This window comes from Poecilia latipinna, unplaced genomic scaffold (genome assembly GCF_001443285.1).
Source record: "Poecilia latipinna isolate Pla-1442-1.1 unplaced genomic scaffold, P_latipinna-1.0 Scaffold1178, whole genome shotgun sequence".
Taxonomy (NCBI): domain Eukaryota; kingdom Metazoa; phylum Chordata; class Actinopteri; order Cyprinodontiformes; family Poeciliidae; genus Poecilia; species Poecilia latipinna.
Genome location: NW_015113794.1, coordinates 14,009 through 40,956, shown reverse-complemented (window position 1 = coordinate 40,956; position 26,948 = coordinate 14,009). Strand labels below are relative to the sequence as shown.

At 39.4% G+C, this 26,948-nt stretch overlaps 1 protein-coding gene across 3 annotated transcripts in view; it reads left to right on the top strand.

Annotated features, from left to right (window-relative positions):
* The window catches only part of rhbdl3 (rhomboid, veinlet-like 3 (Drosophila)), a 50,837-nt gene that overhangs the window by 10,632 nt on the left and 13,257 nt on the right, over positions 1 to 26,948 (top strand). For 2 of the 3 annotated variants that reach the window (XM_015053424.1, XM_015053426.1), the window contains one exon: positions 22,419 to 22,577. In XM_015053424.1, coding sequence (XP_014908910.1) covers positions 22,419 to 22,577 — 159 coding nt within the window. Of the gene's footprint in view, positions 1 to 20,871; positions 21,096 to 22,418; positions 22,578 to 26,948 lie in introns of those variants that run through there. The other variant, XM_015053427.1, reaches the window with a different exon arrangement.

The following is a 26,948-nucleotide window of genomic DNA, read 5'->3' as shown; positions in this document are numbered from 1 at the left end:
GCTTTTTCTGGATGCCCTTTTCACACTTTGACATCTTTACTTGTTTCAGAGAGAATGTTATATCTGTAAAATCTGCTCACAGTACGAAATCGCAACTGCTTATCGGGTGTGTCTTGTAGATATTTAGTCACTCTCCAGTCCCCTGACTGTTTTGCTGTTGTGATGGCAACCTTTTGCAGGGTCTGCCCGACAGGCTCAAGGTGAGCGACAGTGCTTAGCTTTCACCCAGATCCCCGCTCCCTGTCTGTCCCCTCTGTGTCATCTTACAGGACGCTGCAGCCAGAGCCAGCAAGCTGGGCCAAAGTGCTGAAGTGGCCAGCTGTGAGAAGGGCAAAGCCACATTACACAATGCACAAAGAAAAGCAGTGAAGATGAATGTCATTTTGGGTCTTTGCTTCTCTGCTGGGATGTTTTACCAACTTTTGCTGCAGTGCTCTTCTCGGTGTACTTTCATAAAGGGCTGAATTAAATACACTGCAGTGGCATGAAAGCAAGACCAGATGTTATATTTATGATTATTTAATGAAGTTTTTGAACGTTAACTTCCCATCTCCCATTTTCCCATTTATAAAGCTTTGACCTGTCCATACCAATTTTTCTTTAAATGCAGTGATTAACAGCATAAAAAAATATAACATTCAGAGCCGAGCCTGTTATCTTCAGTGCCTCATTAACATGCGTTTTAGTTTACTTTATGTTGTCTGGCAGGTTCTGTTTTGGTGTTCATATAGATCTGTTCCCTTGATTATTAAAATCAGCATTTCAATTGCCTTCTGTATTTACTTAGGTTTTTTTATGACATCAACAAGTTTCGATGATGTGAAACATTTAAGTGTAAGAAGCAAAAACAGTAGAACAAGTTTTTCCGCAGCACCGTACCTAAGGCGGTCCTTGGTTTTTAACCCTAAAATTTTGTGGCATATTTGGTATCGCAGCAAAAATACATTTGACTTGTCAGTTTTGAAAGGGATACTGTCTTTCTTGCTTTAAAATCCAGTACCTCAGTTTAGAGTTCCTCCCAGCACTAAATCCTTCAGCATCCCTTGCTCCCAAATTGAAACTCACTCTGGGAAACTCATTTTGACCTTTTCCATTTGAGTTCACTGAGGACAAGGATTGCTGCTACATTCAGCCACACAATGTTGTGGCTGACTGTAGGGTGACTGTGAAGTCAGAAATTATTCATTTTCAGACTTTGTCTTGTTGTCTTAATACAGCCATGTTGGATTTGTTCTGGCACAGAATCATAGCAGCATAATTGTTCCGTGGAATTTCATGGTTTGGGCGTAAGAAGGCAAATAGTTGTTTCTAGAAAAATGAAATATTTGAAAGAGCAATTACTTTCGGTGTCTAATCTAAAATGGCATATTACATAACTGTAAATGGAAATGATTGTCTTCCAGAACCTTTTGGAATGATTTGAATACACTAGTAGATTCTAGGCTATGGCTAAATTGTGTATTTCTCTCTCTTTTATTATTTGATTTTCTTGTTTCTTGAAGTTTACTTTGCATGTTTTTTTTTTTGTTTGTTTTTTAATTTCAGAAAACATGTAACAGTTCCTCTCAGTGTTGATGGCAATGCCTTTCAAGCACACAAGTCTGCCCAGCGCCTTGGAGACCTGTTTGCTGCAGGGTAGTAAAAGGCTTATTTATTGCTGCAATTTGGTGAAAAGAAGAAAACTGGACTTCTGGTGCTCTCAGATTTTACCAGCAGTGGGTAGAGCAGCCAAAATTTGTACCCTTCTTACTAAATGCTACTATATTACTAAAGAGCAGCATTAAAATGACCAATATTATGTAGTACCATTACTTTAAATTAATATTGCTCAAGTTCAATTTAAAAGTATGGTGGAGTAAAACTGTATCTAGAAGTAAATTCCCATTAAAATGTTTTCTAAGTGAGTGAATGAGTAAATATAACTCGCCACCTCTGGATTCTACGGTTCTGTTATAACATTGTGGTTGATCTCAGTTTAGTTAAAGGTCATTTACAGTCCATTGAATCACATTTACATGTTTAATATTTTGTCAAAAAGAACATTTTTATTAATACTTAAAAACTCAAACACAATCTGACAGAAACATTTTGTTAATGTTCCCCATGAAACATCTTTGTTGGTGCCTTTAATCAGTTCACAAGAATCTTTCAAAAGTGTTGCTGAAAAACGTAAAAATGATCATTTTGTTGTAAAATTGTAGAAAAACACATGATGTGCTCCAAAATCTGCTAGTGTTGCAAAAGGGATTTGGCTTGCAGTAAATAAATGTATTTATGTCTTTCTACTTTAGCATTACAACTAACATAGACCTCCAGATAATGAGCCATCTGTTCAGCTACTGGAAAAATGTTTGCAATATTTAACATTTCCATCTCGCCAACAAAGTTTCATCAAAGAAGGTCTTCTCTTTTGGCACTGAAGCAACTTCAAGTTTCTTGGACTTTTATGCGGCAGTAGACAGGCTCACCAAAGGTATTACAGGTTTAGAAATGCATACTACTTAAATAATCAGCTAATATAATATTTATTGCAGTGCAGGCAGTTCTTTGAGAAATGCACATTGTGTAATGTGATGTTGCACCAACAATAAATTTGTCATGTATTTTGCAAACCAAAGGTGCTTTTTCCCCCCAAAGAAGTTCCAGTTTTTTTGCTTAGCAACAGTTCTTTCCCTGAATGCAGGTCAGTTAATTCACTAACTGAATTTATAAACAATAGGTTTTATAACCCCCAGTTAGTGTTTCTAAATCCTGACTCGAGCAATATGTAGGGGTGGCTGTTCTTGTTGGAAGCAGCTGTCACCTGCAATCAGAAGGTTGTGGATCCTGTTACATCTTAAGAGTCAGTGAGCAAAACAGGATATTGGTGTATAAGTACATTAGGAACTATGTGGGTGTTAATTTGCACATACTGTTGATCTGTAGTTTAAGCGCACTGAGAGACCTGAGAGAAACAAACATTAAATGTAGCTGAACTTTTTATTTGGACCTTACAAACATGCAAAGAAGGCTTCAAGTTGCATTAAAGCCACTTGCAGCAGCATCTCTGCATCAGCATTCACACAGCGGTGAGAATGCTGATCCAATGTGTACGCAGGCTGCAGGGTATAACCTCTCCCTGACACACTCACACGCTTTACTGTTACTGCCTTATTTAGATTATAGTGTTGAAGTCCGGTGCAACACATACAAAAAAAAATGCACAATACAAAAACCAGCAATAAGGATGGAACAAAATGTTTGGTCTCCTAAAATCACAACTTATGAAATGTATGGATTTTGTGGAGTTTAAAACTGCACAGATGATGTTCAAAGCTAAGAACAACTTGCTTCCAAAAATATTCACATTTATTTAAGAATACAGAGAGAAGGTATGACCTGAGATGAAAATGTAATTTAAAGCAACCATGTGTTTGCAGCATGCTTAAAAGCATTTGCATCTCAGGATGTGGAGTGATTTTATTTATTTATTTATTTTTTTGCAATATAAAATTTTGTTGGGGAATCGTGATAAAATGTAAGTAAATAAATAAAAATAATAATCATGAAATATTTTCATAATATTGCCGATTTGTAGGTTGAGTCCATTTAACTGTCACTGATAAGAATTACGCTTAACCTCAAAAAAAATTCACACCAACCTTTTATTTCAGCCATCTCTTCTGGAAGTTAACCTAAATTTAAATGCAAACTTTAAAAGCATGCATGTAAAACTCGCGGATAGGAGGGGAAAAAAAATCAAAACTTTCCCCAAAATTAAATCTTCATAAATGGCAAATTCGATTAATCGATAAAATCAATTTATGTGCCAGTCCTAATTGAAACCATTAAAAGTAATGGTTTGTAATTCGGTGGACACACCACACTTCTTTAGCTTCCTGATCTGTCTTTTCTAGATGTCAGGTTTTCCTCAGCTGCAAAAATGTTGTGTGAAACTACTCTCCTCTCCCCTTACCTTAAAAGGAAACAGGCGCTGATCTTAAAGAGCAGGGATTGTTTATTTATTTCTTGCTGCTCTCTGAGGATTATGGAAACAGGATTACGAAGAAGAAGCTGCCCTGGTGGGAGTTTTCACCACTGAAAACGGATCATTGGACAGCTGACTGGCTCACTGCCTGATTAAAATGCTTACGAAAACACCCAGCATGCTATATTGTCTCAAAAGAGCACAGATTTGGAAATATTAATAAGATCTACATTGCTTTTTGTAGGGGACACTAAAACAGATGGCAACTTTAAAAATGTTTCTTAGTAGCCCATAAGCTCCCCCATCCTCAGCCGAGCCTTTTGTACTGACCCTTTTCTTTTTTTCCCCTTTCTTTTGGAGATTTTAAGTCTGCAGCCTCCCCTTAGGGCAGCCCAACCTCTAGTCCATTTCCCAACTATTACAGATCATAAATCTCTGTGGTGAATGGAGCTGCGGCCGTCGGTGGAGCCGGGGTTTGATGGTGTTGTTAGGGGAGCTGACCTGAGGGCAAGCCTATGGCAGGAGAAGAGGCTGAATGGGAGAAGGGGAAAAAAAAATAGACAGCATGAGGATGGCTCATTAAACAAATGTTTCTTTCTGCGTTTTGTTCCCTGTCGTTCTCTAAGAAGAGCTGCTGCATGTGTGAAGCAGCTAAGAGATGTTTGACCGAGGGTCTGTCCTGTTGTTAACGGGAGGTTCTCACCTCGATGTAAAGGGGAGGATCTGGGGAGAAAAAGGTCACAGACTTCTTTCTTTGTCTCTGTTCTGACCTGCCGTTGCCCTGTGCCCTGGGCCCTCGGCTTTACGTCTGCTTTTACGACAAGTTTGACTTCTTCTGTTTGTTTCTTGTGACTTTTTTACGCATTATTCTTGGCAAAAGGGCTCAAGCATAGTCAGACTGGATGCAAAGCGTTTGTGAACATAAATTTTCTTGCCTTGGAATGGCCCAAAAGGTTTGGCCTTTGGGCCATTCTAACGTAATGTGTGCCAATCAGAATTACATCTACAGCCACTGTAGATCTGGCTGTAGGTTAACGGTTGCTGTCGTGCTGTAAGTGCCGCTGTTGATATTCCATTTTACTCCTAAAATATTCTGGTCTGTTAATTCACCGTAACCACACTTTGTGCTCCAGTGGCTCGGTTAGCTGCAGGGATGGACTCAGAGACTTCTCTGCTGTTTGAGATTAAAATATGTAGATGCACTCTCTCTCTCTCTGCTGCACGCAATTTGTCCTTTCCTGATCATTTTGATGACCTTCTCTGCAGACTCTACACAGATGAAACTGCCATCCATGTAGAAATCACTTTATCAATCTGGCAGTTTCAGAAAATTCATTTTCATATTGGGCAACAAAGTACTTCATTCATATTTTGCGTAGGCATGGGATGATTCAAAAGACAATTAGTCCAAAAAGATCAACCTTCATGCGGTAATCTGTGGGCTCTGTGCTTATAATGCTGTTCTTCCACCACAAAATATGTGGGTAGTGTCTGTCTTCTTTCTTTATATGGAACTTCTGGAACATTTTCTCAACATCGCAGGAAACGGCGATTGTGTTTTTGTAAAATCTGCAGGATATTCTGGCCAGCCCATTTGTGAAATTCGATCAAGTTACAAAGCATTGACTGAGATTGGTGTCAGATTGGCAGAGCAATCGATCACAACCCTAATTTTGTCTGGCTTTCTTGGGCGATAAGCCCAAACCACGACATCTTCATGGTTTGGGCTGACTGTTTAGCCATCTCTGCTTCACCATCCTGAAAGACGCCTTACGTAAATTTAATGTTATCGCTGTTAAATTTGGGATTTTGTCAAATGTCTCTTTCAGGCGCCTGTTTTCAGGACATGGTTTAAAGGGAAATGATATTTCCAGATTGCCTGAATCTTTTTTGTGTTTTCCTTTATGAGGAAATTTTGGAAATGGTTCATCTTGAGATATGCTCCTTTCTTCAGTGTTTGTCTCTAAAAGTTTTGATCACAGTGGCAGGTGTCAGTAATGGAAGTACGATGGCACAACACTGTGACCTCTTTGGACTTAGTGCAAGAAGAGCTTCCAACAATGCTCCATCTGTTTCAATGGCATGCGGCTCATCGTCTCACCCTGTGATTAGATGTCATGGCACTAGAGCTCCAGAGCAGTCATATCCTTTTAGGGGTCTAACTTCACAGCTCATAAGATCTGGTGTTTTCTGTGCTGTTCAGATAGAACAATTTATTTGATATAAACTGATGGTAGTCTGTTGGAGCATTACCTGAATCTGCCTCAGATTGCAGGGATCACTTGAAGATCCCTTTCATCTTCCACTCTTTTAAGCTCGTGTCATGTGCACCAATGGCCTTCTCCATCTTTATTTCAGCCTGTTGTGCTTTTTGCTTTGATACTTGATTGTTCTGATGTACAGCTTGAGTGGTGACTACAAACAGTGCATTTGGAGATCTTTTTTTTATTTTGTCTTCACTCACTCTTACTTTCATTAATCCCATTGAATCTGCTGTCACTGCTGTGCATGAATCAATCTTTTTTTCTGATCTGTAAGTAGATGGAGCTAAATTAGGTTGCATTTGTTCATAATGTTTCTTTTACTTGTGTCCCAAGCCCTTCAGCTTCCTCCATCATATGACTCAAGTCCTGATCATTTCATTCACTCTTGAGTGGTTTGTGTTGCTCTGACTTGTTCCTTCCAACTTTGATATATTTTGCTGAATTTATCCTCCATTTCACAAATCTTTTATTGCTTATGCTCCCGCAACTTTGGGTCTTGGCTTTCTTTCTTTCACTTGATGAAAAGAAGTATTTGGTTCAAGTTCAGCCATAATTGTCTTATTATTGTTTGTGTGAGTTTGTCATGTGAGCAAAAGTCCAAAAAATGTTTAGTTTCAGTTCAGTCCAAGAATAAGTATGAGCTGAACACAAGTTCCCCTTCAGAACGCCTGGATAAATATCTAACATTCATAATTGCACTGTCAGCAACAATGGAAAGAATAATTTTGCTAAACCAAGTTAATTTAACTTCTGTCTTTAAATCCACAAATGTACAATAATGTTTGTGGAGCAAAATCAAACCTGCTCCTGCCTGTATAACCATTATCATAACAAAGCGACTACCATGAAAGGAAAAGAGGAGGGAGGAACTGCAAGTTGGTATCAAAAGAGCATTTGATCTTCCACTTAGAAGATATACATTACATTGTGTTGGTCCTTCATGTTCCAGTAAAATACATTGAAGTTTGTGGAGTATTTTGACAAAAGCTAAAAAAGGTTTAGCCTGTTTTTCATTTGGACTCGGACTTGTTTTCTTCAGTGCGTCTCGGAGCCGAGACCTGGTTGCAGCCATTCGTGTGTCTGATTGTGTTTCTGCGTGCACGGTTTCTCTGCCATGGACGCATTCACGGGCAGCGACAGGGGGTAAAGTGTTTATTTGAACACATGCTGGAGAGCCTGCTGAGGGCCTTTCAGCTGTCTACTGCAATCCCTTCTGCTCCTGGAGACACCCTGGGGACACCGCAGCTCCCTGTCTCCCATTTAGTCTGCATCCTGACCCACTCTCAGTCTATCAGCCAATCTGTCCTCTTCCACTTTTTCTCTGTCAGACACGATCAATCCAGGTCAACTTTAAGAGTCGCCAAACATAACTTTTGGGTTCTTTAGCATTCACTTTTTCAATGTTCTATTTTCAAAAGTTTTCCAACCAGAATGTGGTGCTCAAGTAGAGGATGTGAACTCCATACCTATCATACGAAAACATCTGGGGGTTCTCTGAGGATGCCTGGTCCCAGGATATGAGCAATATATCATTTTGGGGCTACATGCTGCTATTCTTTTGATTGTCATATTCTTAATTCCTTAAGATTTTGGATGTGTGATACTATACACCCATCACATATCCATTTATATTCATATGTCAAAGTGAAGTTTCTGTCGTAAATGCCAAACATTTGTTAATTGCTGAGTTCATCTGGCATTTTACTGAGAATCTGTCACTATGTTTGAGACTCTTATTTTGAAGTAAGAAAGGAAGTAGTTCTTCTGTTTCCCTGTGGTATTGAAGATATTGGCTAATTAAACTACTTTTTGGACTGGTTCACTTCAGCCGGTTACAAACACGCAAGAAAGCCTCCAGAACTATTAAATTGTTTTAAGTGGTCGCATATTGGAGCTTAAATAATATTGGAGGTGGTGAGAATGAGCAGGCCAGTTGGTCTCCAAGAAGAAATTGAGCCCTTTTCCCTCCTTTGTCTTTGAGAGTTAGAAATCAGAAAAAGAATGGAAGACTTTGTTGTGCCCGGGGTTTTTGAGAATGTGATAAGATCCAGGAATGTGACGTGCTGAATAGGGAACCAGGAGTTTAAGGGAGCTATAGCATACTGATGAGGGGAAATAAATGAACACAATCACCCAAGGTAAGCAGAGTCCATAGGAAAAATACCTAAGCAGAATAGGAACCACCTCTACATTAACCCCAAAGCTCTTGTTGTTGGGTGAGATGCTTCACCCGCTGCACCCGCTTCGCCTGCTGGTGGTCAGAGGACCCTCTGGCCTCAGTTCTGTCTGTCTGCTCCAGGACAGTTGTGGGTACAAAGTAGCTTACCACCAACGTGTGCATGAAAGGGTGAATGGCTGAATATATTGTAAAGCACTTTGGAGTCCTCTGGACTTGATGCAGTGCAGGGTGTTTACCATTTTAATCTGTGATATGTGACTTCTTTTGAAAAAATGTAATTTTAACCGCTGGTGGGTGGTCGGGGGGGTTAACTTGCAACTAACAATACAGGACTTGAAAGCAACAACACCTAGGGCCTAGACAAAGCATGTTTTATCTAGATGCTCCATTGAGAAACCTCTGTTCTTTTCTGTCTGGTAAACCATTAAGCCAAAGAAGGAACAGGGCAGTAAACCTGAACTTGTGGAGAGGAAATTGGATTGTGTGCAAAAACGGTGCATAGAGTGTGTGACTGGGTTTAATGAAAGTGTCAGGAACGTAGAGTGGGTGTGCATTCGCAGGTGGTGCTGGGTAGCAGATCTCAGCTGTCTGTGGACCTAGCTGCTGTGATATGGTGGGAATTACTAGAGATCCTGATTGAGCTGAGGCAGAACGAGCCAGCGCTTGATCAAGTGTGTTGATACTGCGTTGCCTAGAAACATTTAATTTGAATTAGGTTGCTCCTAGGTGCCTTTTAGTTGCATGGAGATAAGTTTCCTTATTAAGATTATGTGCCTATGAGGCTGAATAGCTGTGTGTATCAACCCTTCGTAAGACAAACGGGGGGAGAAAAAAAGATGTGAGTATTAATTACTGCAGACGGTGGGATCCTTGCACAGGTTGCACATTTCACACTTTCAGCAGAAAGTAGAGTTGGGTCGGATTTGCTCAGACCCAGAAAAGCAAAGGTTGCAGAGCATATTAACTGTAAGAATACAATTTAATACAAGAATGCATGCTAAACTACATAGCAAAAACAGTTTTATTTACATAAGTACCCCAATATCCCTTCCAAAATACTCTGAAACCTGGTGAAAACAAGAATACTAAAGTACCTATCAGGTATTTTTGAGTCCTGAAAGTAAATCAAGAGAATCCAATTAAATGAAGGAAATGGTTCTCACCGAACCACATGTGACCCTGAATGAAGCCTTTTCCACTTTTAGTCTCTTATCCACTAACCAGCACTTCTCAGTCCTCGTCTTTTCAGTTCCAACTTCCTGTGTCTCTTAACTACTGAAAGCAACCTGGAGTGGGTCTTCTCTCCGTTCCACAGTAGTCATCTTTTCATGCAAAAACAAGGAAATAACAAGTTCCATAGCGCTGACTGTCAAGCACTCGCACAGCCGTCTTTCATTAGACTTTCCCAGAGGGAAAAACACTCTGCTCGTATTCAAACATGGGCAACAAGGGGAAGAAAGCAAAGTGTGTGAGAAAATGTTGGAAGAGGTGCCGTTTGATAGAAATGGGTCACAACAGCTTTCCTGATCTCAACTTTGTGATCTTTCTGATCTATGCTTTGTAGCACTGTGGCTTAATTAACTTTATTTGTACTCAATTATTATCAGTGCTATGAAGTTTAATAATTCTACCAGCCAGTTGACAGCCTGACATTTTCTTACCCCTTAGCTAAGAGTTTTTTTTATGATATTACTTCATACAGAGGACAAATGTTGTCATCAGACAACAAAACCAAGCGACTATGGGTTGTATATAATTCCAATATTAAATATTATCCCAATATTTGATCAAACTATCCTGAAGTGATTTTGATCGGCTCTGGACTAAAATGACTAAAATTGTTCTAAACAGGATGCATCTGCAAGTGGCTCTTTAACTTGTTCCCAACCTGGTGAGAAAATCAATGAAAGGAAATGAAATTTACAAACATTTAGCAGATGCGCTACAGCAGATCAACAGTTATTAGCAGCTATGAATGTTATTATATTATTGTGATAATGTGAGGCAGTATCTAATTCACTGTAAAAACAGGGGTTTTATCACTGAGAGCAGTCTCACAGCAGAAATATCAAGATGAGACTCTGCAGGCACTGATAATCCCGTGAATATAAAGTAAACAGTTTGGCACAAGTCATGAGGGTTTAGTCATCTTTTGATGGGCAATAAATCAACCAAAATTCACAAAGAGCAGAAGACAAGGATATGCTGAAGAGCTAAACACAAACCACTGAGCTGATATGGAAACACTTTTCTAAGAATAATGAATACAGAGAAATGAGCTGAATATGAAAACCAAAACCCAGACATGATTAGAGAATAGCACAACAGAAACAAAAAAGTAGAAGAAGACACACCTGTGTATCATGACACCCATCACTTGCACCCTGGCTTTTGCTATTCTATCTTAATACCGTCCATTCATAATGTTTCTATTTGTTTCATTTACAGTAACGATTCAGTTGTTTTTTCAGAAATCTTGATTCTGTTACTCAGCTAACAAAATAGTCTTACACATAAGTTAGGGAAAACATTTGCGAGGTTATTTCAATTGCACTTTTGTACAGTGGTCAAGGTTTGAAGTGATTAGGCTGCTTTTTTATTCACACTATTTATTGTGTAACATTTATATACACTGCTCAAAAAAATAAAGGGAACACTCAAATAACACATCCTTAATCTGAATGAATGAAATATTCTCACTGAATACTTTGTTCTGTACAAAGTTGAATGTGCTGACAACAAAATCACACAATAAATCAAATTTATTAACTAATGGAGGCCTGGATTTGGAGCCACACACAAAATTAAAGTGAAATGTTCCCTTTATTTTTTTGAGCAGTATATATATATATATATATATATATATATATATATATATATATATATATAAACTTATAGTTATTTTACATTTCAGCCTTTTAATAAATCTTTTAAAGTGATGCTTGCAGACAGCAAAGTAAGCTTTTCCATATGATAAACTTGTAGCTTCATAATTCTGGTCGTGTCTGTCATGTTTACACCCGACCTCCTTCCTTACAGCAGATACACACAAAGTGACGTCAGTACCCGAGTACAGAAACATTTCTTTTTTGCTTCCATGGTTAGAACATTAGCCTTGCGTTTATTTTAAGCTTCAAGCAAATGAGATGAGTACATAGACCTATATATGTGGGTAACCTCGTAAACCTCCTTGTTCTGAAATTTTCCTTGTAAGATTTGTAATTTTGCAGCCGTTATTCACTCCCACATAGAACATAACTAAATGTTACCAGCAAGGGGCTGCATGTGATTCAGTTGTATTATTTAAAAAAAAAAATAAATCTTTAAGGTCCAAGTTATCCACAGAAGCACTAATGAACATACTTTTTTTCCCCCTTTAAAAATCCGCCTTTTCTTTTCACTCCTGTTCCTTTATCTTTTCTCCCTTTTACCTCCATCTACCACTCTGTGGCCTTTGCCTCGGCCTTTTGAGCTTAAGTGGTCTTTATAGCCACATTAACAGACATTGCTGTGGCATTTTAGTGGCTGTTAGGAATCCTGTTGAGGCATTAGTCATGTCTCTGAAGTGTGGCGACGCAGACAGAGCTCCGGCTGGGCCGGCGGAGGCCGTGACATGCATGGCGAGCTGGTTTTTATGTGAGCCAGACAGGTGACCTTTTCCTGCAGAATGCTCAACGACAGCAGAGGTGATGTCTGAGTAATTAATGGTCTGAAACCGCATCGTGGCTCACCACATCCTTCCCTTCTGCAGTCTGCTGTCGCTGTGTCACTCAGCTGTCGAGTGATGTCTGATCTCTCAGGGAGAACCGCAGACGAATTAGGTTTGCCTACCTGCGTTTGTCCCTTAAAGAATTATGTTTCTAGAAAATTGCATTCAATGCTGTTTTTTTAAAGCTTTTATTAAAATAAAACTGAGAAGGGGATTAATGGTCTCTCGGAGAGCAAAACTGAGGTAAGGCGCTTCGGTTCTGTGTCCCACAAATCCTCCGTAGCTGTTTTGTTGTTCTGTTGGTGTGGAGAATACAGGCTGCCATCCAATGTAACATAAAGTTTAATTAGACTATTTATTCTTTTTTATTATAATTAGATATTTAGCCAAGAAAATTTAATGGCACTTCTGGTAAACAAGCTTAAAATGAATTAACATTTTATTACAGCAGCATAATCTCACGCTTAAAGACCTCCAGCTTTGAATTTAAGTTCATCCATTCAATGGAGGAGAAAAAAATCCACGCTAGCAAATTGTTGAGCCTCTTTTGCCAATAGAACAGCACTTAGTCGTTTCCAGTAACATTTCACAAGGTTGGAGTTGGAGCATATATCGGAATATTTTACAATTTCATAATTTCTCTGGATTGTCCACACTCATGTGTGCTCTCTCATGCTCTCTTTTCTTTAGCTTTCTTAGCAAATTATCTGTAAAATGTAGGCTAATGGCCAAAAATGGCCATGAAAAAAGCTTGATTTTTTCCTGTCTGTCTGTGTCCATTTGTGTGTTTATTTGGATTATCTCATATAATAATGCCCCGTTTTCAGCTTACTGGTAGAGAATCCCTATATAAAATTTCCTAGTATTTCTAAGAGTTCATAACTGCTACACTGGGCGATGAAATTACAAAGTTGACCCAAAGTTTTTAAATCGGGGAACATTTCTCCTATTGAAGTGACCAGAAGTCTAAATCACTCTCCAGCTTCCTGATCCCCTGTTTTCCTGCTTTCTTTTTTTTTTTTTTTTGCGTAATAACTGTGCACAACTCATTTTATGCAGCAGTGTAACACATGAAGCTTATCAAAACTGGTTACTGACAGTACCTGCTGAAACAGAACGAGAGCGTAATTTTCCCCCCTTTAGTGAGAACGTTTTCAGCCTCATTTTAATTTCATGATCACAGTTTAACACATCACATCTCCATGCCTGTCAGTGACTCTTCCTCTTGACTTTGATCTTTGGAGTGATGTCAGCTGCCGGTCTGTGTGTTTGACTCACCATTTCTGGCTCCCCGCCCCTCCAATTCAGGGCCTCTGCCTGCTGACAAGCTGCCAGCTCCACTCAACCTGAACTAGTCCCATAAATGAAGCCAAGTCTGGGCTCCGGCAGAGGAGCAGACGATGAATCTCTTAACCACAGCGCGTCGCCTGGCCTATAGTGACCGGTAGCGCTGATAATGCTGATAATGTACTCCTTCAGCTGTGTCAGATGATGTGACAAAAGAACGTGGATGTGTGTGAGGGAAGAAAAGGAGACTGTCATGGTTACCTGCCTCATTAACATGAGAAGCTGTGAGTCTGTGTGAGTGTTGTTCCATTATGACATGTTTGAATGATGACCAGAGAATGAGGTGCCCCTCATTCTCTGGTCCAGGGAGGACCGGTTTTGCCGGTCCTCCCTGGTGCTTCAGTGTAATTAGCAGGGAGACTAATGAGCTTTAACAAGGCAGGCTTTTTATTAGAGCTGCTAATTGCACCATGCCGGTGCTGTACTTGGGAAGCAGAGCGATGTAGACGGTATTAATTTTCTAGTAGATGTCAGTTCACACAAGCAATCCATAACACTGAACACTGTGCAGGTCTTTGTTTTGCTGCTGAAAGTCTGACTTTGTCACCGTTTCCCCCCATTCTGGCACGGCCGTTGACTCTGTCTTGCTGTGTTTCAATGGTTCTTGCTCGTCTCCGCTTCTCTGGATTCGGATCCTTTGAGTTGGTGCCCAGTCCAGTTGTTTCTGAGCTGCTTTTGCATGTCTGGGAAGGCACAGTGGGGCTGCAGTTCCATCAGGATGTTTGTTTAATCTGTTTAGACCTAAAAACAACCTGGCAGCCATACCCATAAGCATAAAAACATTTTGGAGAAGCAATGATCTGGTCAAATGAAACGAGTCCTTGCACGTGTGAGTGGATCTGGTAGGGATCTGTAGGCTTTTTTGGTGACATGCGACTTGACTGAAATAAGTTAATTATGACTACTTTAAATCAATATAGCAGTAGTATTTTAAAACAAAGCACAGGTGGTTCAGATCTTTAAAGGGGCCGTATTAAGTATCTCCCAGGAACATATTCCATTTTATAGCACAATCAAGCAACTATGTTATCTTCAGTTGTCATGAAAATGCTGTATATGTCAAATATGACGTGATTTAAAAAAAAAAAAAAACGCCTTGAAATTGGCCTGTCTCTTTAAGAAGTGGCTTCTCTTTCTGTTACTCTGCCTTCAGTACATCATCACAACAACGTTTCTCCATTATGCCATGTGCAACTGTTCTTAGAAGCATTGGTAAGTAGTTTGCATGATAAGCTCAGCAAACTCTCAGTTCCACCAGGTGTTTGCTAATTGCTGCTGCTGCTAGTCTGAAGGAGCTGAGTGTAGAAGGTAACGGGGCGGGCTGCTCTGTGAGGCAGAAGCTTGGCTGGGGACTGCAAGTCCGAGGAGGAGCTTCTAGAAGCGAGCGCTTAGGCAACTCCGAGTGACTGCTTAAAGGATTTTCACGCAGAAACAGTGGGTTTAACATATGATAACCAGGGAAACATCCCTTTGGCGTTTTTCAGATCTGTGTTGCTGGAAGGAGACACAGGGGCAGACCCAGACCTCAGTGGAGAGCCCATTTCCCTGTTATGGATAAGTAGAGAACAGTGGAGGGATGGAAACATGTTTAAAATAATCTGTATCATGATTTAATTTGTTTTTACTTGACACATGAATGTAGCTATTTTAATACTGTTGCTAAAAGCATGACAGAAAACTTGCATCGTTTTGAAAGCTACATTTTAAACATGAAAACTATATCTGTGTGGATCTGTGACGGTGACTTCTATGACCAAATCCTATAAACTCCTTATCAGAAACTGCCTGATCAGTTTCTCTTTGCTCGGTGTTTGCTGAGCAAATTCTTGTGGCATTTCAACTTGATTTTTCTATTCGAGATATTAAATTTGACCTCCCACTCAGGTTTTTTTTGTTTGTTTTTTTTTGTATAGTACTATTTCACAGTACAACAAAAACAATGGGAGAATAAACAGAGAATCAAAGATGTTGAACAACTGGAGCGAGTGCAAAGGCTCTAAAAGAACTCATGAAACGTTTCCGTTAATGACCTCAAATCTGCTCGCACAAATGCTGCAGCTGCCTCTTTCACCACAACAAGTGAGGACATTTTGCCTGAAGGAGTTTGCCTGACCACAGATTAATAGCACAGAGGAGCAGTGTGTGTAAGTACATGTGACTCCCTGCCTCCTCCTGTGCAGAGTGCATGCCTGGACCTCACAACTCTACAGGAGCCGATATTGACTGATTAATTGGTCGTCCTGCTTGCTCCTAATTGCCTGCCGGTGTTTCCCTTCACAGCACCAAACAAGCCAGTACAAAGAGCCTGCTGGACAAGTTTTGTTCCTCTATGAAAGGCTGGATTTTCAGTTTGATGTGCTAATTAGATGGTTTCTTTTCATATGCATGTAAGAAAAAACTATTTTCCCCAGCAGCTTGCTGTTAAGTTTAGAGCCACTTTATAACTATGGAGAAAAAGGGAAATAATTAGCAGGGCAAACAACACGCAACTTTTTGAACTAAGCTTTTGTGATTCGATCAAAAACATCTCATTATGGTTTCTGTGCTTGTTGACTCCATGATGGAATCATCTGTTGCTTAGGACCCAACCCACCTGTGTGACTTAAAATCACACAGGTTTATGCTTTTTTTTTTTTTTTTTAGCAGGAAACGTCAATATTGTGAAACCTCATTATTTGGGATGACTTTTCAGCAAATGTTTACAGGGATTGGTTTGAAAATTGCTATGCACTAATGCTCTCACTTAAGCAACTTTGCAAAGAAGAATAGGCAACACATTTCAGTCTCCAGGTGCACAAAGCCTGCAGAAGTCAAATGACGTCACCATGAGACACTTTGAGGTTTGGGGTTGTAACATGACGACGTTACTAATTAAAGGGACGCACTTCTGCAGTTCATTGTTACATGAAAATTCAATATGTATAATTTTCACGTTGGTGAATAAATATTTAATACGATTACTTCTTTCCAGAATCACATTTAGACCATGTCATTTGGTATTAAGTGTGTATTTGTGGCAGCATCTACTGCAAAGTGTGTACAGTGTGTTTCCTTGTGCTGATTAGCCACAGCTCCTGTATAGCTCCAGCCTGCAGGTAGTAATTATTAAAAAAAAGGATTTAAGAAATTATTGACTCCACAGGCAACATCCTAGTTTATTTATGCAGTGCTGTGCACCTTTTTGTACCTTTTCAGTTTTCAGATAGCAGAGACATGGCAGCAGCAGGCTAAAAGCTCTTGTGTACGACTGTTTCTGCATGACGTAGGTCACATGTGCAGCTGAATGACTGCTTCATGCCTGTTACTGCATGGACCCCGAGGGACTGCATCATTTCTGACTGTGAAATTAGATGACCCGATCGGGATAAAACTTCAGTTTCCTGCCATGTCGGTTTGTTTCACACCATTTCATCTTTATTAATAACAGGAGAGAGTGACTCTCCGGGTGACTTTCAGAACACATCAAATAAAATAAAAATGTTGTTTTGTTTTTTTCTTACAAAGCCCATGCTTATGACTAGACATTTTTTGTTTAAAGTTAAATTATTTAATCAAAAAGTTTATTATTTTCAAAATGCTTTTGGAAAGCAAGTTGGAATGTGACTTTGTTTAATTTCTAAGATTGTACTAATACAATCTCAAGCATAAGATTGTCTATTGAAATTATAATTTCAATGGACTTTGCAATTGCGATTTTGTAATTGCAAAGCAATACTTTGACATAATATTTGTAAAGATACAATATCTCAAGTGTCAGGAATTCATAGTATATTTAGAAAGTTGGAAGGACTCTAAGCCATCACCCCATGTAGATTTGTAGTGACCTAGTTACTGAAGCTTACAGCGATCTGCAATTTTCAGTAGCAATATTGCGACCATGTATTTTTACCACGTCAACCGAAATGATCATTATCAGACTCCCTGAATAAACTCAGCTCCAAATACCAATTGTTGGTTTACTTTTTGTAAGTTAGACACTTCCCCAAAGAGCCAATGGACCACATTTTGCAAATCCAATAACCAAAGTACTAAGTAAAGCCATTAAATACTATATCATAATATTGTCAGTGTAAGTCTGGGGAGTCTAGTGGCTACAGAACTAAATATAGTGTCTCTGCAGCATAAGCTGAGTTTGAACAGAGTTTTTATGCAAATGCAAAAATGAAGTGGATCTGAAGTTAAACTACAGTCTGTGCTCTGACTGGTACATAATGGCACAAATTCCAACTCTGAAAAACAACTTAATTATTGAGGTCTACTTTAGTTGTGGGGGAAAATAAGGTTTTAGGTCAAAGCATGCCACGGGACGGGCTGATGTTTGGACATGACATTGAAAATATTGACTGAATACGTTTCATGAACCGGATGCTCTGCTTACACAATGAAACGATGGTTGTGCTATTGTGTCACAGTAAAAAGCCGGTGACTGAGTGAGAGTAAAAAGAGGAGTTTAAAGGGGGCCTATGATGCAAAATTCACATTTTTGCATGTTTTTGTTCTTACACTTGGTAGGAGATTCTAAAAGCAGCCCAAATACTTAAAACATATGTCTCTATCCATATCTATATCTATATGTCTCTATAGTATTCAACCAAATGGTGTTAGTTAAATGCTAGATGTAGTTGGTATGAGTCACGCCTTCCAAAAACTTATTGTCTTTAAGATTATAAAACTTTTGTTTTCAATTGTGAGATGATGTTCTTGTTTTTTTTGTTTTTTTTCTTGACCTCCTGGATGAGCTGTCAGTGACCTCTTGAGAGTAATTTTGGCAGACCGGCCTGTGCTGGGAAGGTTCACCACTATTCCACGTTTTCTTCATTGCAGAAAATATCTCCACTTCCTTTGTCTTTCCAGAGTGATACATGACAAAAGACTTTTTCTCATCTGTTCATTGTTTGCATTGGGAGATCATTTAGCCTACTTCATTCTGTCTGACTGGTCCTATTTAAGTGATTTCCTAATTCTACAGGTCTGGCAGTCATGAGGTCTGGTTGTTGCATGATCAAATTGAACTCAGCTCTTCAAAAAAATGTGGTTAATAACTGTTTTTCTTTTTGATTTTTCATAATGTCGGGTTGGGTGCATATTTTTTTTTCATCTTAGCAAATAATTATTTGAAAACTCCACTTACTCAGCTTATCTTTGTTTGACATTAACATTAGTTTGATGATGTTAAATAATAAAAAAAAAGGACCCAGACACTTTTTTACTGCACTTGTATCTTGCCTTGATAGCAGTCGTGCTGCTATCAAGTCGTTGTATCCTTTGACTCATATTTTTCTCACACGGGCTAAACTCCCATTTTGCTCTGACCGTCTCCCTTCTGCTCCTCAGTGCAGCTCACTGGAGCAGAGTTGGACCTGGATGGTGACCCGTATCACTCCAGCTCAATGAGATCCTGGAGTCAGACTGGTCTGACACTCTGTGGTGAACTTAATCAAGTTGTTTTTAATCACCTCCTGTCAAGCCTGTCTCTTCTTAAGTTTTAATGGATGTAACAGGTTAATATGCTCCGTCCTGTAACTACACCCAGTGCAGTGTAAGAGCGCATACTGTCAGTATAGTCAGCCACCCGATATAATCCCAGACTTTGTTTTCCTTGAAGTTATTTTTTAACATATTTCCCAGTGTGCGTCGGGGCTGCTGCATTTCTCCAGGCTCTCTATGCAAATGTAAACTCTCCGAAAAATCTCCCTGACCCTCGGAATCTGCCCTCCCTCTTCTTCCATAATATTCAGCTTTATGAAAATGAGGCTGAAGAGAAAAAGCCCTGCATTGTTACCAGTCTGCCCACCCCCAGGCTCCCTCTGCATGCAATGCAACCTCACTGTATATCTTTATTCCTCCTCCTGCTGTTATTCTCCTCAGCACTGACAGCCTGTTTGGAAGCCCTTAATATCACTGCATGTTAATGTTTTCAGATATTAACGTCTGTGTCAGGATCCGTGTGTGAATGCTTATTTCAATCTTAAGGGGTCTTCATCACTCCCTTTCAGCTTTTTGAAGACATACTGCATAAACGTTCTTGGGACAGCATGCACAGTATGTTGTAATATTTTTTTGTTATCCTAACATTATTTACTGCACAATAAGAGTATCTCAAAAAGTTGATTTTTCCTGCATTAATGATTAGATATAATATGAGTCCAAGGGTTTTATAACACTAAAATATTCTATTTTTGATTGAGATTCTTTTTTTTAACACAGCAGAAACACAGTTTTAAGAAAAAAATGCTCTGATAATGTCACTTGGAAGGAACAAATACTTTTTTTCTCTGATTAAACAGTAGGTGTAGTTAAACCCTGGTAAACATGTAATATAGGAAAAATCAACAATTTAATGGTTAGTTTGGATTTTATTTTTATTTGAGGTTCTGTGAAATCACTTTGAGGTTGCTGAAAATAAATTCACAGCGGTGGAAGCTAACTAGCTAGTCGGACGTGTTCATCTTTTAAGCTGACTTAGACATTTTAAGGCAACTGAAACTGAAAATGTTCATTTAAGTTCACATATCCTAACATTATTAACCACACAGTAACAAAGGAGACAGAGGATAGAAGGTAATCTGTGTCGACTGAGCAGCCATGACATTTTGTACCCAAAAAACAGCCACACAAGTTGCATAGTCAACACAATTTACCTTCTGTCCTTTGTCCCGTTTGTCGAATTAATCCAACATTTGAACAGTGGAAGGAAGCAGGCGTACCCAGACAGAGCCCGCGCACTCCGTGCTGAAAAACACCAGACTGGGATTCGAACCCAGCACCTTCTTGACGCAAAGCAACAGTGCTACCACCTGCGCCAGCGTGCAACCCATCCATACAAATATGTAGACTTTAAACATTAATGAGTATCTCTTTCCTACAAAATTAGTAACACAACATATAACAGTATTTTAATCTAAACTTTAAGATCCCCTCAGCTCGATTGTGAATACGGTTTAATCTGTAAGGAGTCAGTTTTAATTCCAAGCTAATGAAGAAGTCTAAGTGATCATGGGTCGAGAGTATGCGTCTGTGCACCACACAATGTGGACCTGCGTGCAAGGGAAATAATCACTGGCTTTAGAGAAGGGACTGGGTAATGCTTGCATGAAATTGCCTTCAGAGGCCTATTGTGCAACGACCCACTTCAGCTCCCCCCAGCCAGCAGCCAGCCTGTTGACTTCAAGGATTGTTCATTCAGCTATGAAGCCTGCGGTGTGGCAAAGTGGGGCGAGGGATGTGTTTGCGTGTGTGTGGTTTTTGGTGGTGGGGTAGCGGATGGTTGTCTGCATCTGCGAGTGTCGTGAAGAGAGATAACAGGATCGTTTGCTGAAATCCTTTTTCCAATCAGGGACCTCACATGTTTGCAGTGCAGAGAAAGTTGAGGGAGAAAGTGAGAGATGGAAATTGGGTGAGGGGGCGTGATGTGTTGTTGGGTGGTGAGTGACAAGGGAGGGGAGGTGTGTGGTGTGGGTCTTGGATTGGACTGTAATCCCTTAGTCCTACAGAGAAATAAGGCCGCACAGTCTGGGACAAACAATGAAACACGCACTGAACATACTGGCTGTCTCACACTGTAGCTGATGTAGTTTCATCATGACAAAATCTGTTTGGAAGAAACTACCTGATCCGCTGGAGGAAAAGGTTGGTTCTTTGTTTTAAGTGTTGAGAAGAGTTTGTGCTTTATGTGTAAGATGAGTTACTAAGAGATAAATACATGAAGAACTATATGTATAAGTAATGATGACTCCATATTTTTTGGACTATGTGAAAAGCTACTGAAAATTTTCAAATTTCTTATTTTACATGTGTGTTACTAGTTTAGCTCACTCATTTTGAGCGACTCGTGGTCAATATTTTAATGCTTTGGCTTTTGACCTGTTGATACAAGTTTCCGCTGATTCTGATTTCTCTTTAGGAGAATAACAAACTATTTCTTTCTAAACTTTCTTCAAGAATGCTCATTATTTATTTTTACTAGGAGCAGAGACAACATCACATGGGGTGTGTGAAAGAGTAAAACAGGATCTTGGTCATTAAAAAAAAAAAAAAACCTAAAGTTAGCGTAAAATGATCTGCAGTTTTTGTGGCCTTTATAGTCCAGAGAACTAGAAAGACCTACAGATGTGAGGCTGCCACAGCAGATCCTCTGAGCATCACCTGCAGGCAAGGCGGGTGAAGATGTGGACAGATCGGCTGTTTGAAACCATCAAACTCCTACCTCCTGAGAGGTAGGAGTTTGAGTGACGGCGCCCCAATCCACCTCATCAGCTGATTTTACAAACCCTTAGCTGATCCCGAGTCCACTGGGAACAACTATGAGACCTGGAAAATTCGGGAACTTGATGCTCTGTCACAACTGATAGGACTGACAGTCAGCAGCACATCTGGTGGACTGATACTTTTCTCGTTCATTTCGCTTGCACACGCAACCCCCTTGATTATGTGTATGAGAAGCTTTGAATATTGCATGTTTCATAAAGACGCAGTGGCACAGATGCAGCATGTAAAATATTTGCATGTTGGTAGAATTATTATTTTGGATTGTTTTATGATCAATGCTTTGAGTGGCATATACCTTTTTTGTTTTTGTGCCATTTCTGAGTCTCTATAGGTGAGAGAATAGTTTTTTTTTTTTTTTTAGATGTTTCAGAAATCCTAGTCAAAATATTTATTATATCTGTAGGTCAGTTAACAATCATAGTTTAGCTACAGTCAATTCAGTTTGGATACTCTTTTCTCTTAATGAATGAAAACATCATTTGAAAACTGTTTTTCCAACTGTATTTACTCATGTTATCTTTATGCAATATTGAAATGAGTTTGATGAAGCGAAATATTTCAGTGTTAGCGCCTCCATCCCACCAGGATGGTGCAGGAGCGTTAGCATCTGATGGCGTCTGTGTTTCATCTTATCGTCTTTTGCAGCTCTAATCACTCGGCCTCACCTCTTGTCTTCCTCTGCAGTACGACCCGGAGAATTCAGGCTTCATCAGCACAGAGCGCTTCAGGGACCTGCTGGCGACCCACGGCTCTGAACTTGATCCCCACAAACTGGAAGTGTTGCTGGCTCTCGCTGACGGCAACTCTGATGGAAAAATCTGCTACCAAGACTTTGTCAACTTGGTGAGAAGTTTGTAGAGCCAATGAAAATAAAATATGGTTAGCAAAGCCCTATTTTACATAGAGCTGGACTGGTTGGAATAGTTGTTTTAACATTTATGAGTGGATAATAATTTGAGAACTGTTTTTGTATTTATTTACATTACCCATGTCTGTCTAGGGCTGCGGCTAAAGATTAGTTTAGTAATCGATTGTTCTACTGATTATTCTGACAATTAAATGATTAATTGGATAAAACAACCCACTGTCTTAATTGAATTAGTTGACGATTATTATGGTAATCAATTCATCATGATTAATTGTTTCAGCCTTACTTCTCATTTAAACACTTTCTAAATGATCCTAGACATGCAAGTGTGAGAAAAACAGCAGAATCAGATTAATCAGAGCGCATCATGTTTCACAGCACCGTTCATGTCCCTGCATACATTAAAGATAGTTGGATTTGGACTTGACCTTACAGCTAATGTGCTCTGACCAAATGTGGTTATGCACACTGAGCCACACATTCTTTACACTGATCCTCAAAATCCATATTTCAAGATCACCTCGGCCGCAGTGTGGAGTTTTCTTCCCGACAGGAAATAACACTCACTCAGGTCACAAACTCCCTTTTTAACTCTCACCTTGCCCCACTTGCAGTTTCACCTTCAAACCGCAGCCTGCTGCTTATAGTCCTACATCTCACTCAAGTACCTCCATCTGGGCTTACCTGCTCAGGCAGGCTGCACTTTCATGCAGGAAGCTGAACCCTGGACAGCGTGGAGTGCTCTTGGAGCGAGATTCATCTCGCAGAAACCAATAACCGTTGGATTATTGAGGGATTGGGTGGGGACGTGCGTTTCTGCTAAAAACTGCAAGGAATTTATTGTCTGCCTCTCCCCGTGTTCTTTAAGTCGGTTTATTGCCTGAGATGGTGGGTGAGGAATGAAGCCTGTAGGAATCTGGGGAAAATGTCAAAAGGAGTTTTTGTTGTGCTCTTTCCAGCTCAGGTCATGTGGGAGTCTGATGGTTACAGTGCGCTACAGGTTGTGGGACAGGAAGGTTTTCATTCTTTTTCTTCAAAGTCTCCATAAGAGCACAGGAATTGTGAAATGTTTCTTTGTAAGCACATAAACGATGGTAAAGAAATTCTGCGTTACGTTAAATAAGCTGATTTCTGTTGTTCCGTCTTTCAGATGGAAACATGCACAGTAGAGCAGGTTATACCTGAAAGTCCTTTGACAACCACAAACTCTGATGGATGCAATTGGGATGTTATGTGATGCATCAACACAAAGTAGTGCATAACTGTGAAGTGGCAGAAAAATGATTTTCCAATACTTTGTAGAGAAAAATTGTATTTCTGTGAACATAAATATGAATGAGTTTGCCGCTTGTGTGTATGTGCAGTCGTCATAAGGAGATTATTTTGTGCGCTTTTTGTGGTACTGTGCTGCATTTTATCCAGTCTGCTCAATTAGATGATTTCTCGCATTTTCACAGATTTTTGGAAAACCATTTCTGCAAGAACATCCTGGTCAAACCGTGAGCAGTTAGCAGTTTCTGTCATTGCTCGGTCAGCCAGTTTATGTGGACAACTATGTCTTGGTTGGTTTGCGGCTGTTTAAATTCATATATACTTCAAAATCTGCTGGCCTTCACCTTGGCAGTCACAACAATCATTCTGATTGCTACACTGCTGGTCAGGACATGTTGGGGGGGGGGAGGGGAAAACAAATCATGTATTCTTTATATTTTATTTCACAAAAATGTTTAACATTATGTTGATCTGAAAATATTTGATTAGCACGTAAAGATGACATAATGCCATCAAATCACATACTCTCTGAGGAGCTGAAGTGAAAATGTAAACAACCCTCCATCTTTACTGCCAGCGGCTGGTCTCTTGTACATTTTTATCGCTACAAAAGTAAAGGTGGTCGGCAGGTAAAAAGTGGTTAGAGGGGGTTTTGAGGTGTAATGGATGGGGGCCGGGACAGCCAGAGACAGACTGTGAGGGGTTTATTTGGCACGCTATTTCTTCTTTGCACAGCAGCTCTTCCATCAGTGTGATTGTCAGTAATTGCCTCCTTGCTGCTGCATCACTGGTAGCATTTAAATTACTGGTCCCTGTTCCCTCTCTCCTTACGCTCTTTACCTTTACCTCTGTCTTTGTTTTCAGTTTGTCTTTCCTTTCTTTTGCTTGTCGCCTCTTTTGTCTCGCCTCTTTGTCTTCTCATGTTTAACTCTGCGTCATCCATCACTCTGAAGTATCTCCTTTGCGTAGACTGGCAAGGGAAGAAACTAGTCCATAACAGCTTTACATTTCCCCAAGTACCTCCGCTTTTAGTCTGCGTGATTTTGTTTTGCTCCCTAAGGATGATTACACACATTTTTGAAACGGGACAGCATATTGTATCCTGTTGCACATTTTGGTTACCGCAAATGTCGTCTTTAACAGTTTTGTGTATTGAAGGTATTCTTTATGTTGCCTCAGTGTTCTGTTAAATGTCTCCAGTCTTTGATTTGTGTTTAAAGTTATTGTGTTTAGTTTGACATTTTAGTAGATCATTTGATGCTTCATTGTAATCACTGCATTGGCTTAAATACCGCTCAGATTAGCTTTGCCAGATCCACCTGCCTGACATGTTCTGTTCGCTTATTGCCAACCTTTCCTGTTGTTTCCTTGTGTCCTGTGAGTTTGCCTGTTAAACTGAGCATTTGCTACAATTCTGCCTATGTCCTGCTTGCATTTGGACCATACGCCACCATTTGCTGTAGCAAAACATAATGCCATTTTCGTCACTAGAAGTGGTTTCGTTCAGTAACAGAAAATGTGAACATCTTAGCTCTTCAGGAGCGCAACAATAAGTAAATAACTCTGTTTTTACTATGTTTCAGATCATTAAACGAGTGTTGATATCAGACATCAGTATGAGTAAATGCAAAACAACAGGAGCTTTGGGTCCCTCAGGGTGTTGTTCGCAAATGAGGGAAAATGGACAGAGTTAAATAGAAGGCGAAAATACCAGTGCAGAAAAATAAAGGACTTTTCTCAAACACTTGCAGCTTTAAATGAAGCAAAAGGCATTTTCAGACTTGAATTTGGAAAACATGTAAAAACTCTCATTTTCCTTTAATTTCACAATTAAACACTTCTTTGTTTTGAACCATCACATAAAGTTTGAAAATGCACACAAGTTTATAGTGGTAAGGTGACAAAATGTTAAAATATGTAGGACTAACTTTGCAAGAATAAGTTCGTTGAGAGTTTACTGTGTTGTAAAATAATGTTTAAACTTGACTTATGCTCGCTGACAGAAGCTGGACGGGCTCTAAGTTTATGCTGATCTGTGCACCTGAGTCATTTCCTGGTTTCAGCCCATGAGCGCAGTGATTCATTAGGGCCTGTGTTTGTGGCGCAGAACAGCAAGGCTATCCATCTGCAGCTGAAAGATTTCAACTAACACCCACCACTACAGATCACAGCCACTGAGAGCAAGAGGTTTGCTTGCTCCAAAGAAATATCCACCACTCTTATTTGTTTTTGGCAAGACTCTGCATGCATAAAAAAGGGGGATTTCTCTCCCCAAGGACACAGAAGCTATTGGTAACAACAACCACGCATATTCACGTTGCATATTTGTTAGCTGGATTAAAATATTGTGTTGAAACTTGAGGTAAAGACTTAAATCCTTCCTTGATATTGTGATAAAAACTAGAAAACCTTCTGAATCATGGCTGGAAATGATAAACTCAATATTCCTGACGAAGGCTCCTCTACATTTTGCCCTGATGAATGTGTGAGACTGTTCCTTTATTGTAATACTGTAACAGTTATGTGCACAATGACCCTAATTACTGGACATTATAATATGGCTGCTCATATTAATATGAACCCTTTATACTTAACAACTTGCTGCTGTTTCTTTTTTTATATATTTTTGATCAACTTGGATACTTTTTATAAATATCTTCTGAATTTCCTCTTATCCTCTAAATATTTCATCTGTGGAATATTTTGTGTACATACAGAGAAATGGGCTTTGTGCACTTTTTCTTTTCATTTTTGCTTGTTTGCTTGTTACAACTAAGAAGTTGTAACTCCAGTGGTTCTCTGTTCTTGTCAAGGTTTTTGATTTTATTGGGATTGAAAAAAAAAAAGATGTTTCTTTTCTGTTGGCGATAACTTCAATAGATTTCTGTCCAAGTTTCAAAATAACAGTTTAATTAAAGCACTGTTGAGCAAAAAGTTCAGTTTGACAGATCAGTATATTCAAGGGTTTTTCCCCAAAGATTGGGGGCAGGACCACTCTTTTTTCATATATATATATATATATATATATATATATATATATATATATATATATATATATATATATATATATATAT